This window comes from Candoia aspera, chromosome 2 (genome assembly GCF_035149785.1).
Source record: "Candoia aspera isolate rCanAsp1 chromosome 2, rCanAsp1.hap2, whole genome shotgun sequence".
Lineage (NCBI taxonomy): Eukaryota > Metazoa > Chordata > Lepidosauria > Squamata > Boidae > Candoia > Candoia aspera.
The window spans coordinates 224792200-224806974 of record NC_086154.1 but is presented as its reverse complement, the minus strand read 5'-3'; the positions used below and the strand labels follow the sequence as shown (position 1 = coordinate 224806974).

Sequence of the window (14775 nt, the reverse complement as noted above, 5' to 3'; positions counted from 1 at the left end):
TAACAATATAAAGAATATCCCATTTATAGTACTATTATGTCAAAACAAGGATGATTGGATTATACTACACAATACCATAAACTGCTTGTGGTGAAATGGCCCATGTGATCCTTAGAAAAAGTGGCTATTTCCTATATCCTGCCTTCCAATTGGTCCCAGACAGTAAACGGTCTTGATTATTGCATCTCTCCAGATTATTCAGTAAGGCCCAACACAAGTAAAGCACACCTGGAATATTAGAAGAGAAACCATCTTTATTGTTATTATCGTTCCTAGGTTCAGTGTAAATAGAAAGAGACAATCTTTAATAATTCCCTGTGCTTACAGTTTGGTCCACAAAGAGCAAGAATACTAACTGGGCAATGGCATGATATAGGGCTTGTGGGTCTATATTGTAGAGTTGAAATTGATAATTGACATCCAAAAAATTTAAAAAACAGGTGGGAGGGACTGCTTGATCAAATTTGGCACTTTGCCAACCCGGAAAGACTTCCTGACTGACTGAATGCAGGCTATGGTGGTTTATTTTCCTATGATTATGGGAAAAAAAAACAAAAGTGTAATTCATAAGGAATACAAATCAGTAAACAAGAGAAGAAACATTGGCCAGGAATATTGCCCGGGGTTTACATAAATGGGGAGAGGAAAGAAAAAAAAAAAGATTTCTAGCACCATTGATGCAGCAAAGAAAAATGGAAGCTGAAACAACCAGGTAAAGAAGGAAGAATGAATGAACTGAACTGAACTGAACTAACCAACCACAGGCAAGCTACTGGATTGGATGTTGGTACAATTGAAGGACAATCAACCATCTGCTGCAAAAAATCCCAGTTCCACATTTTTATGGCTTCCGGGTCTCAAAGGATATCCATTAATACGGGAAAGAATCTGAAAAACATGAGGGAGGAAGCTTCAGGAGGAAGCGACAGCATGCAGGCAGATGCAAAGAGGCATTTCCACACACAGACCCTGGTTAATAAAAGTGGATGACCCTGGGAGCCACTTGGTCCTGGCTTTTGCCTGGTGCATCACTTTGGAGGATTTCCAGCAAAGAGAACAACTGAGTGATCTAGTTTTGCCCTTCTAGTTTTTGCACTGAGTGGGAGGCATACCAGAGAACACACTTTCAGATAAGTAAGACAGCCATTTAATCATGAGCATACATAAGGGCACCTGGAGCCTTTCCAGATTCTTCCCAGAGTCTTCTGAAACCATAAAGCTTCACTATAAATGTGTGTTTGTGGGAAGAGGAATGCTTCAAATTTCAAAACTGTCAAATAAATACAATGAAAGAAAGATGATCGATGTTCTGTTTTAGTGTCATCAGAAGTGAACCAATGAGAGAATAAAATGACTGCACTGTGTGCTGTTCAACTGCTAAATCCTTGGCACCTGTACTACAGTCCATGACAATTAGTGCTGGCAAAAGAGAGCAAAGAGGCAAAAGTCACAGTTCTCATGCCCAGTTCATTCAAGGCACCCAGAGCGTTTTGGGCATGTGGCATTGCCCACTTTCTGACAGTTTTGGACCAATGGCGAAGCGTGCTGAATTCTTGCATCAGGCTGCAGTTGTTGGCAGACAATTCCTGGAGAATCAAAAATGGGTGGCTTCTCAGTTTCCCTATAGGTAATGGCTATGGGTGTCTAGAGCAAGCAGCCAGGTAGTCCAAGGATGAGGAAGAACTCATTTCACATAATAGGAAAGATCTGTTGACAAAATTTGGATTCATGCTTGTATGGGCTTCTTTTTAAGCCCAAGTCACTAAAAGGATTAGGATTGCTTTGGCAATAATGTTAGGTATTATCTATGTCAGTACAGCTAGTCCTTGGTTAACAACAGTAACTGGGACTGGAACTGCCGTTGCTAAGCAATGCAGTTGTAAAGTGCAATGTCATGTGACTGTGCTGCTTAGTGACAGCAGTTCTAGCAGTCTCCAGTTACCGTCATGAAGCAAGGACTGTGCAGGTTGTTAAGTGAGGACCTCACATGATCATGACTTCCAACTTCCTGCCAGCTTTCCCACTGATTTTGCTTGTGGGAAACTGGAAAGGGAGGGCTGCAAATGGTGATCACATGACTCTGGGAGAAGACTGGTTGTAAGTACCACTTGTTCAGCACTGTCATAAGTTTGGACAGTCACTGAATGAGTGGTCATTAAACAAGGACCACCTGTAATACTTTTTTTGTCTATCAATATTTCACAGTAATAGCCAGATGATTAAGGTAAAATGAATCTGGCTTGGGGATTTCAACCATGTGAGTGGGCACTGATGGGTAATATCCTTCAGCAATGAGAGAGGGCTGCTCCTTGCCAATGCTGACCCTGTTTTTGTCAAGCAATGAAAACTTTGCTGCTGCTCCCTTTGCCTTGCACTTGGAAAAGGCTGGATTTGTGGAATTCTGGTACCATCCAGCATTTTAAAAAAGTTATTAGCTACTTGATCTGTCATAAAATAGATAATCTATTTGAATAAAAAATAAAGATGCCAACCAAGCATCAGAAACATTTTAAAATACTACTGTTGCTAAAACATATAGTTCTACTTTTTAAAAGGATTCAGCAATTTTCCCTGAAAACCCTAAACTATTCCTAAGCAATAAACATTCGGAAAGTGCATTCCTGAAGCACTAAAACTGGGTGTGTTTGAGTGTAAATTTAAGTTCAGTCCCAATATTCAGATTTACAGCAGTCCTACTCTGAATTGTTCAAATCTTCTCAATATAAAAAAAATACTTATGGATTAAATGTATTTTCAGTTCAATGCAGAGGCTCTCTTCAGCCTTAAAAGAAATCAGTTACCAATAAAAGAAAAATGTTATGGCTACATGAAATCCTAAGCATTTGTACTCCGATTACAGAGAAAAGCATCACTGGAGATCACTAGCACAGGGGCACTGCAGTTTATCCCGGCCCTTGGATTTAAAAAAATAAAGCACGCGGCCCTTAAACACAAAAACGTCAAAATGATGTGCGGGAAATTACTTTAAAATGCCTAGCACATAGGTATAAACTCTTAAATGGAAACAAGTTCTTTGTTTAAAACGCTGTCTAAAACGAGTCCCGACGGCTGCGCGGCTGGCGGGGCGGCGGCAAGCGGCACAGGGAGAGGGCAGGCGTTAAGACCAAGGAAGGGTGGCGGCGGCGGCAGCCCGCCATCAGCTCAGGGCAGGGCTGCGTCCGGGGCAATTAGAGCTGCGCCAGACTGCGCCGTGCAGCGCTGCTGTCAGCCCTAATCTGCGCACTGATGGGCAGCCCGAAATCCAAGCCGCAGCCCACAGGAAGCATAAGCAGTGAACCCATATTGCTTTGACAGTTGCACTCATCTAGAAATAATGCAAAACACTACTTAGATGTATAGACGGCGACCCTGTGCTCTGGGAAGAAAACAATCTAATGAGGGGTTGGGAACGCAGCGCGCCGCCCGCACAGAAGCGAGCGGGAGCCGGTTTCCGCCCGCCCTACAGCTCCTCGTAGCGGATCCGCTGCGACCGTCGCGTGGGAGCCGCTTTTCCCGAGCTGGTTTTCGCCTCCATCGCCTCGCTGAAGAATCGGAAGATCGACGAGTAGCTCTTCCAGGAGGTTAGCTCGTGCCGCTCCGTCCCTGCAACACAGAAAGAGCACCGCGTCACTACCTGCGGGGAACCCGGGGGGCGGCAGGGAGGGGGGGGTGTGGGGCATTCCCCGCCCTCGGCAGCGAGCTGGAGCGGTCAAGCTGGGAAGCAGGAGTTGTACGCAGGCGCTGGCAGCACAACGAAGCCTCGGAGCACAGCCGCCCGCGTACACACGTGCAGAAGACACGCGCTCTTCGCAAGCCAGGCGCCTTCTTCGCAGCGGCGGGGAAGGCGGATGACATGATCTGGCCTAGGCAGCAATCCTGCGCACAGCCACCATTCACGGGGGGTGGGGGTCAATTGGGTGTAATTATGGGCAGGATTGGACAGTGAAGAGGGTGTTCGAAATCAGGTAACAGAGGAGAAGATTTGTTAACCCCCCAAATGCATAAAAAGCCAGTGTGTGTTCACTTCAAGCCAGCTCCAAAGCCGTGATCTCTCATCCCAGGATGTGCCAGCCCAGAACTAGGAGAGAAAAATTCGGCACACAGGAGATGAAGATAAATTTTCTTCTTTGGTGTTACATATCCTGGCTGGCTGCTTGTTACTCCAAGAAACATCCAAATCCTTCCCGATGGCGTTATTGCTATTTATATATGCACTGAATTGAAGGGGCTTCCTCATGTGCCTTTTGCTTGCCCGTACAATATAATGCTCATGCACTGCTGCTCTCCCCTTGATAAAGCTAGAAAAGTAGGGCAGAGAGCGCACTTCGAAATGGCTTCAGAGTGAAATAGTGGGATTTGGTAGATCAGCATCTGATAATAAAATCCCCCCTGCAAAACACTCCCGTCACCAGGTGCCCTGCAAGGGTTGAGAGCCCTTCCTGGCTAACGCAATTATGCAGAGATGCTGCTGGGAAGTCTCAGGATCCCAGGCTCCTGTATGATACTTTAACATTGTTAATGATAATTCTCCACTCTGTAATAGTAGGTCATTGCTATGGTTACTCTACAATGGTGCAACACTTTGCTTTCCCTTCAGCTATTCGCTGAGACCTGGTAACCACATTTGTTGCCTAGCAACGGTTTTGTGAGAGTATCACAATCTGGGAGTTACAACAATAAAGGACATGATGGCCCTGGCCTACCCTGAAGGAGAGCTAGCCTGATGGGGGTGGGGGGGGGCAGCCTTGGGGTCTCTGGGATAGAAGTGATACATAAAAATAGATCTTGAGTCCCTACCTGAATCGCACTAGTGGTGTGATGCTTGCATACAATTACGAAGCCAAACCCTCTCCAGAGGCACCACTGCACAAAGACCCTTCTATAAGGCAGGTGCTCCCCACCAGCCCCAGCCAAGGTTTGCTTTTCCACTACATCCTTTTAACGCTTAAGGCAGGTCACTTCAAACTAGGGTAGTTCCTCCACAGATATCTTTTATAAAAGGCACAATTGCACACAGGCTTTCTTAAGACAAAGAACCAGTGCCACATAGCAAACATCCTGGAGATCTTATTTAAGAACCCAGGCAATTATTTGTCACACAAATAAAATACAGATAATGCTTGTGCAAAGACAACCTCACTTCTCCATCTGGTACTATTATATCCTGTGATTTCAGTAGACACTGTCAATACGAAGGTAAGTAACCATCTTAGACTCCTTTTAAACAGGTTGTCCTACCTACATTTTCCCCCTTTCACGCTCCACTTCTGACTATTTAAACAGAACACATGGTCAGTCAGTGCTTCCAGTCAGGGATCACTTCCATTATATATGCTAGCATTGAAGGAGTTCTTGGTTATGGAAAACATTTTCAACACTTTCCCCATCCTTCAGTAATACATACCCTTCCTGTTGCTTTAGCTCTCGGCATGTGACAGGAAAATAACAGAAAGAAGCGATGTGCTAATAGTGGGCCCATCCTTTCTCCTTTAATATACTGTATAAGCTACCCTTTTCCTCAGAAAATATTGCTAGTGTGACTGAAGCTGTGATCAACCTAATAAGATTTCTACTAGCAAGCTCTTAGGCTACCTCTCTCCAAAACCAGTTCAGGCTTTTGAATCTAGAGGGAACTAATGATTCAATGGGCTAAAGCAATTTTAACTCTCTCCTCATTGTCTCTTATCTTGTAACAATCTTACTGATGGATGAACAATTTCCCTTGTGGTAAAATCACTACAATGTTTTTTTGTTTGTTTGTGTCTATAATTATAATGCTCTGTTGCTTGACTAGGATTGCTGTAAAATCTCCTCTCATCTTGTCAAGTATAAATGCTAGTCCTTTGCACCATTCTGGTATGGTGTTTTGCTCATCGATGCTCACAGAAAACTCTCAGGAAAAAGGGGAACCATATATTCACAAGACTTTTTTACAGTGCAAAGTTTATGGTATTTGTTTGTTTGTTTATTTATTTATTGGCTTCATAAGACTGTCCAACTCATAAATTATTATTCTGGGCAGCATACAAATATTAAGCCAACATAAGAACAACAACAGTCCCACAATATATATACATAACCAAGGCTGGGAATAACAACCACTCCCTCCCTAATATAGTGGGATCGAATATTATCCTGGCCCAATGCATCGGAAAAAAGCCAGGTCTTCACAACTCTATGAAAGGCTACAAAAGTCTACTATCTATATAATATGCCACTATTTTTATTATTATTATTTGGTAAGAAATTCAAATGAACTAAGTTGCAGGCAAAAATATGACTCTAAGCAGCAGTATGATTCCATAGGGAAATAATTTCGTTACAGTGAAATTAGACGATCGTTATAATAAATATCAAAAGATGCAACAATATGCTAGCACATAGAACTAAATGTTTTGGTCCAGAAAACATAAATCCATAATGGAACTTCGTGATTTGATATAAGAATCCTGATTTGTTATTGTTGTTGGGTTATCTGGGACTTTGTATGGAACATGCAAAAAAATGTTCTAACAGGAGGGAAGATGGGAGTGGCACATAGAGTACAATATTTCGCCTCTTTTTCTCTCTTTGCATGCCAATCTAAGAAAGAAGATTCAGGTAGGAAGGCAGGCTTTATCTGGGAAGTATATTTTACTGCAGGAAGGACAAGATCATCAACTGTACACTTCAAACGTCACTGTCTTGAATGGAAGACACATTGAGATGTCCATCCTAATGTGTGGTTTCCACCAGGATGTATGTTATTTGTATGTGGCTTCCTTCCTTTTTAAGGTTCAGAATCCAACCCATTAGACATGAACTGTAAAGTTTCTGGGATACATTTGGAAGCACTTCACTACTGAAGACTTATTTATCGTTGTGCTATTTAACTACTTTGATAAAAAAACATTGTCTTGACCATATCTGGATGTTCACTTCTCTTTGCTTTCCTTTGGCTGGTTTCAATGTGAGTAGTAACTACTAATGCAATAGCCAACTGAGGCATCCATATCCCCCGGCTATGGATATTTGTTGAAAAAAGAGAGCTAGATATCTATGATAAAAGACATTGATTATTGTGTACTGAAATGGCTTAAACGTATTTTTCAGAAAAAGCAGGCATTAATATGAGCTGTTAACTAAAGAGAGACTGTTGTTTAGAGAAAAAGACTATATGAAATACTGCTATCAAATGGATAAAAATATTTCAGTGCAATCACACTGAGCAGTGCATAGGATAATGATGCAAAACAAATGCAGGAAATCAACCATAGTTGGTTCAAATGTTCTGTGAAATATGCTGCAATGAGGAGTGTATTAAATGAAAGGACGGGAGGAAGCCAAAGCATCCTGCAATGTTGCCGACACAAGCTATAAATACAAAAGTCAATGCTGATTTATAAAACAGTACTGCAAGCAAAATATAATGGTAAAGCAGAGTTAAAATCTGTAGAAACATAAAAATAAATGAAAAGAAAATGGCATCTTATTAATTGAACTAGTTCAACGGAGACATTTTAACATTAAGCAAAGTAGTGAACTGGGAGAGAGGGTGCGACTCCTGCTTCTCCTGAAGAAAGTTCCATCCTGTGACCATGTGCAGCACTGGATTTTATCTTAAACTGATTCAAAGTGGATTTCATTCAAATATTGTAAAATGAATTAAAATTTTATCAAAAGGGAGTAAATGGAAAATGGTTCTAGTATCAGCTTAACAGTAAAGAAAAGTGATACTGACAAATAGTTTGTCCATATATGCAGCTGTAGAAAAAAAAGTCTTGTATGAAACCGCCAAATAGTTACTGAATGAAGGCAAAACTGTATATAGTTTTCATACTTAATATTATGTAAATACTTTATATTTTAAAATTTTATTAGAATTACAACATATTAATTAATCACACTACTGTAATTAAATGAAATTATAATTCAACATTTCTAAACTTTTCCTCAATAAGATAATGAAAAGATAATTTATTCTAAAAATCTTCCTTTCTCTCTCTAATAATATTCTCAGTATTTCAAAATCTCTTTTAGTATGAGTAGGATTAAGACCTCTATAATTTATGCTTGCAGTGACTGTGCAGAAAAGATTCCTTCTAGAGATGCTTATCTACTTTGCCAGACTAAGTTCTCTTTTCGTGAATTATCTTCTATCTTCTATTGATTTTATTGTAATTTCTTTGATTGTTGTGAGCCACCCAAAGTCACTGGGAGTCAGGTAGCATACAAGTGTAATAAATAATAATAATAATAATAATAATAATAATAATAATAATAAACAAATCCTTGTTGCAGATTACAAAATGTGCAAAAACTCACATGTCTACTGTTTAAGAAAAGAGATTTCTGAAAAAATCCAAATGCACAAAAGCCATTTTTAGGCTGATATACAGTATGTCAGTTTTGATATTTGCCAATAGTAAGTATTACCAATGGAGAATACGAATCTACAGATAATTGTAGGTCCAGGGGACAACTGCAAATTTTCAGTGATGTCAGGCTCTGCTAGTTCAAAGGAATTAATTTCAGTTTTAGGATGCATGTTATTGCCAATAAAGATTATGCTTGATATAGAGGCAGAAAATGTCCAAGCTAAAGTGCTGCAACAGAGGCAGTGTACCTTGATGTCACAACTTGTATGAGTGCTCCGATTGCAAACTTGAAAGCATCCATAGCCTGGATGTGAAGAAGCTCATAGCTAGTGAGGAAGATTTTGAGAGCATTAGCAGTTACAGAGGCAGAGGCCAGTGACACTGGTAATTTGCAAAGAGGTGGGTTGCTTTGTATCCTGCGATATTCCTGTCCTTTTCCTTCCTGAAACCACATTTTATTTCTAAGCTCTGTCTTTAAAATATTAAGTTATTCATTTGATGACTGCAGAAGTTATACTAAAGCTGCAACTGCCAGATGAAGTGTAAAGCAGACTTAATGCAACTGAAGGTTTCTTTCTTCCCACAACATTTTAGGGAAGCTAGAAACTTTTAATTATTTTTTAAAGAGCTCCTCATTACAAATTTGTAGCAACTGACAATGTGCACCCAATTTTAAAAGACTTAAGTAGATGAAATAGCATGAAAAACAGTGCTGGCAGAGTTGCTTAGTGAAAAGGATAATATAAAAGCTATGAATGTATGTAGCAGTTTAAGGAATGTTTGTCTTCTCAGAGGAGAGATGAGGAAGGCATAAAAACTAAGATGCTGGTGGGAGTGTGCATAGATAAATATGAGTTTTGCTGAGTGCAGATTTATTTAGCATTTCATATACCATATACTTATTCCCATACTAGGCAGGCATTCTCTTATTTCAAATCTAATGGTTTAGCTTTATTTATTTACTATTTTTAAAGATAAAGCCTTCCTTTTTTACATTATCCCCTTTAATAATATTCATAGAATGCTGTTATAGTCCCTCTCAGTCTCCTTCTGCTAAAGAAATAAACCTTTCAAACCATCTATTCATAAAATATATTCATCATTTCATCAATAATTTCCTTTGCTTTTCTTTTTACTTATTCTATTTTAAATTCATACTTTTAATATGCAACCAACATTAGGCATCTTTCTAGATGAGATCTTCAGTGACTGCTATAAAGTTACTGATAAGTCCTCAGTTCCAACTATAAGTGTCTTGCCTAATAAATCCAAGAACTGTCTTTGCCTCCTAAGTCTATAGAATTGACTTTTCCTTCTTTGTACTTGCATCACACGGGTGGCTTATATTCATCTTATGACCAGCCAGTATCTAGAGATCGCTTTCCCCCCCTCAGTTTCTGCCTGATTAGCCCTCAGTTCCAAATGCATGACCTTACACATATTTAATTTTCTTTTACTTCTATTACTCCAGTTCATGAGCTCATCTGTTTCATTCTGCATAATTTCCTGATCCATCCCTGCACTGACAATGCTTCCTAGCTCAATATTAGCTGCATATTTAATAAAAACATCTCTACATGATTCTCTTCCTAATTTTAAAATAATGAATAAACTAGGTCCCACAATTATTACTAAGATTACTGATTATGTCTCTTGAAATAGAAAATTTACTTGTTCAAGTAAATGCCTGTGTGGGCTTTACTTAGCACCAGCATCTTAGGGCTATTTGTCATATTATATTGTACAGTTATACCCACTGTATTCTATAATATGTAAACTGAATACATGCATTGTATAATGCAAATTGACAAGGGTTGCCACTAAAAAATTTACCATATAATGCTTCTAATATCTTACGTTCATGGGGTAAGTACAGTGTCACCACAGTCCAGCAACTGTGTGGAAATTCTGGAAGCCTAATACATTTTTATTTATAATCAACCTGAGATATACAGATGAGCTGTATATCTCACACATTATGTGTTTTAATGTAATATGCATGTATATAACATAACAGTTTATTTCAGGCATTAAATCAATTTACCTGTGGAGATGGGTAGGAACTCACAATCCACCCAGTCTCCCGACACCTGATTTTTTTTAGCTTTGATCAGGAAGATTTGTGGTAAAACCGTTTTGCTTCCAGCTAAATATGGTTAGCATATGATTAGGAGGCCTGTATACATGCTTCTCTTACAAATGACATGAATTTAAAATCAGTTATAGCAGTTCAAAACTTTTATTTGCTATGGTTTATATCTGAAACTGTCTTGTAGTCTGACTGTTAATATTTAACATCAAACAAATAAGTCATCAGCTATTATGTAAAGTACTGAAGTCATAAATATTAATTAAAATAAAAAAACATGAAATATTCTAAAATGGAATCTATTCCTTTATAACTAGTATGGACATGTGTGAAGATAGTGGGTATGCAGCAGTCTACTTAACTGGTCAGCTAGGTACTTTTGACATAAATTCAATCATACTTACTGGCCACCTTGTGAACACTTCAATAGTACGTGGGCCTGTTACAAGACTACGGCATTTGTGCAGTGACATCGTTGTATGAATCAGAACCTTCAGAACTTGTGATTCTGGTGCCTCACTAAAGGACACATACAGCATTCATGTGGATACACAATGGCTCACAGTAAGGCTTATATATATTTTATATATACCAGCCTTCCCAACATGGTATTTTCCAAAGACTGTTGGAATTACAGTTCCGAAAGTCTTTATTGTTAGGGAATTCTAGCAGAGTTTCAAGCTAGAGGAGGCAGGATTTATACTTTAATATCTATATATTTGTATTTGCTAATGATACAGCTTTGGATCCTTAAAATACTTATAACACCAGCAGATTATCAAGTGAGATAGGGATATTATGTTCTAACCTGCCTTTGTTGAATCACGTATGTATCAGGATTTTATCTGTTTCTGAATCTTAAGTATTACAGTTAGAGCAGTTCTATGAGGATCTGCAGCACCTACTGGACAACACGCCTAAAAGAGATGTTATTTTCATCACAGGAGACTGGAATGCTAAGGTGGGCAGTCAAATGACACCTCGAATTACAGGTAAGTATGGCCTGGGAGAACAAAACGAAGCAGGACACAGGCTGATAGAATTTTGCCAAGGCAATTCACTCTGCATAACAAACACTCTCTTCCAACAACCTAAGAGACGGCTTTATACATGGACTTCACCAGATGGACAACACCGAAATCAGATTGATTACATCCTTTGCAGCCAAAGGTGGCGGACATCTGTACAGTCGGTAAAAACAAGGCCTGGAGCTGACTGTAGTTCAGATCACGAACTTCTTCTTGCACAATTTAGGATCAGACTAAAGAGATTAGGGAAGACCCACAGATCAACTAGATATGAGCTCACTAATATTCCTAAGGAATATGCAGTGGAGGTGAAGAATCGATTTAAGGGACTGGACTTAGTAGATAGGGTCCCGGAAGAACTCTGGACAGAAGTTGGCAGCATTGTTCAGGAGGCGGCAACAAAATACATCCCAAAGAAAGAGAAAACCAAGAAGGCAAAATGGCTGTCTGCTGAGACACTAGAAGTAGCCCAAGAAAGAAGGAAAGCAAAAGGCAACAGTGATAGGGGGAGATATGCCCAATTAAATGCAAAATTCCAGAGGTTAGCCAGAAGAGATAAGGAATTATTTTTAAACAAGCAATGCGCGGAAGTGGAAGAAGACAATAGAATAGGAAGGACAAGAGACCTCTTCCAGAAAATTAGAAACATTGGAGGTAAATTCCAGGCAAAAATGGGTATGATCAAAAACAAAGATGGCAAGGACCTAACAGAAGAAGAAGAGATCAAGAAAAGGTGGCAGGAATATACAGAAAACCTGTATAGGAAGGATAACAATATCGGGGATAGCTTTGACGGTGTGGTCGGTGAGCTAGAGCCAGACATCCTGAAGAGTGAAGTTGAGTGGGCCTTAAGAAGCATTGCTAATAACAAGGCAACAGGAGACGACGGCATCCCAGCTGAACTGTTCAAAATCTTGCAAGATGATGCTGTCAAGGTAATGCATGCTATATGCCAGCAAATTTGGAAAACACAAGAATGGCCATCAGACTGGAAAAAATCAACTTATATCCCCATACCAAAAAAGGGGAACACTAAAGAATGTTCAAACTATCGAACAGTGGCACTCATTTCACATGCCAGTAAGGTAATGCTCAAGATCCTGCAAGGTAGACTTCAGCAATTCATGGAGCGAGAATTGCCAGATGTACAAGCTGGGTTTAGAAAAGGCAGAGGAACTAGAGACCAAATTGCCAATATCCGCTGGATAATGGAAAAAGCCAGGGAGTTTCAGAAAAACATCTATTTCTGTTTTATTGACTATTCTAAAGCCTTTGACTGTGTGGACCATAACAAATTGTGGCAAGTTCTTAGTGGTATGGGGATACCAAGTCATCTTGTATGCCTCCTGAGGAATCTGTATAACGACCAAGTAGCAACAGTAAGAACAGACCACGGAACAACAGACTGGTTTAAGATTGGGAAAGGAGTACGGCAGGGCTGTATACTCTCACCCTACCTATTCAACTTGTATGCAGAACACATCATGCGACAAGCTGGCCTTGAGGAATCCAAGGCTGGAGTTAAAATCTCTGGAAGAAACATTAACAATCTCAGATATGCAGATGATACCACTTTGATGGCTGAAAATGAAGAGGAACTGAGGAGCCTTATGATGAAGGTGAAAGAAGAAAGTGCAAAAGCTGGTTTGCAGCTAAACCTCAAAAAAACCAAGATTATGGCAACCAGCTTGATTGATAACTGGCAAATAGAGGGAGAAAATGTAGAAGCAGTGAAAGACTTTGTATTCCTAGGTGCAAAGATTACTGCAGATGCTGACTGCAGTCAGGAAATCAGAAGACGCTTAATCCTTGGAAGAAGAGCAATGACAAATCTCGATAAAATAGTTAAGAGCAGAGACATCACACTGACAACAAAGGCCCGCATAGTTAAAGCAATGGTGTTCCCTGTAGTAACATATGGCTGCGAGAGCTGGACCATAAGGAAGGCTGAGCGAAGGAAGATCGATGCTTTTGAACTGTGGTGTTGGAGGAAAATTCTGAGAGTGCCTTGGACTGCAAGAAGATCCAACCAGTCCATCCTCCAGGAAATAAAGCCAGACTACTCACTTGAGGGAATGATATTAAAGGCAAAACTGAAATACTTTGGCCACATAATGAGAAGACAGGACAGCCTGGAGAAGATGCTGATGCTAGGGAGAGTGGAAGGCAAAAGGAAGAGGGGCCGACCAAGGGCAAGGTGGATGGATGATATTCTAGAGGTGACGGACTCGTCCCTGGGGGAGCTGGGGGTGTTGACGACCGACAGGAAGCTCTGGCGTGGGCTGGTCCATGAAGTCACGAAGAGTCGGAAGCGACTAAACGAATAAACAACAACAAAACAGATTTAAGCCTAGTGAGCCTTCTGAATAGAAATCTATTGTTTAAAATAGGAGAATTTCAGCCTGTGTTTGGAAGTGTTTGGAAAATATTATACTAGTTCTGTAATGTGAGAATAGTAACTAACGCACTTTCCTTTTCTGTGCAAATATTAAAGATGCAATTAACCTAATGATTTTTTGAATCTAACAATCTCAGCTGCAGGAGCTGGTTCTAAAGCTGTTCTGTCCTCGAACATTGTGTCTAATTTTTGGTAAGCATTTTGTATCTTCATAAAACCATACAGTTAGAACTGAATTACACAGCAGCTGGTGCCTCAAGTTCCTTTTAAGTTAGATAAACAAGATGGCAACTTACTTGGAAAGTCCACCAATAAAATGGAATTATGGAATATATATCAGAGATACAGCTAAAGCCGCCATCCAAGTATTAACCATTAATACCTTGGGACATATGGAATAAAAATTCACAGCATCAAAGACAGCATGGGAATAGCAACTGCTGAATAAATTAAATCAGAAATGAGGATGCTTTGAAATCACACAATGTTGTCTGTCAACGTTTCATTTGAAAGATAAATGCAGTGATAAATATTAAGGTTATAAGTAATTTACAGATCAAGGACAGATTTGAGTAACAATAAAAACATGTATAGTTGAAAAGATATTTTTTTCTTTTCTTCCATGCCAACATTTGAATTTAAGAATAGGATTCTCTTTGAAAATAACAATGCCAGTATGAATGACAAGGGTACTTGAGGAATATTGCCTTCTGTGGAATTAAAACAGATCAGTGCCTAGACTTATATTTTAGAAGTATGTGAGAAGATAACAGTGCATTCATGTATAGCTTTTAAAAGTATAATTCTATTCATGGTTAGATTATGATCAAGCACTATATTTCTGCATTGGTTTATGCATAGTTTTAAAGCACCCTGTCTGTTTCCTTTCCTCTATTGTTTTCT

The 14775-nt window shown here is 39.6% G+C and overlaps 1 protein-coding gene across 4 annotated transcripts in view; it reads right to left on the bottom strand.

The window, feature by feature from the left end:
- Positions 1–236: 236 nt before the first annotated feature.
- Positions 237–14775, bottom strand: part of ARB2A (ARB2 cotranscriptional regulator A) — a 274667-nt gene continuing 260128 nt past the window's right edge. For 3 of the 4 annotated variants that reach the window (XM_063295416.1, XM_063295420.1, XM_063295415.1), the window contains exon 11: positions 237–3603. In XM_063295416.1, the coding sequence (XP_063151486.1) occupies positions 3461–3603 (143 nt within the window). In that variant the 3' untranslated portion in view covers positions 237–3460. The remainder of the gene's footprint in view (positions 3604–14775) is intronic. The other variant, XM_063295417.1, reaches the window with a different exon arrangement.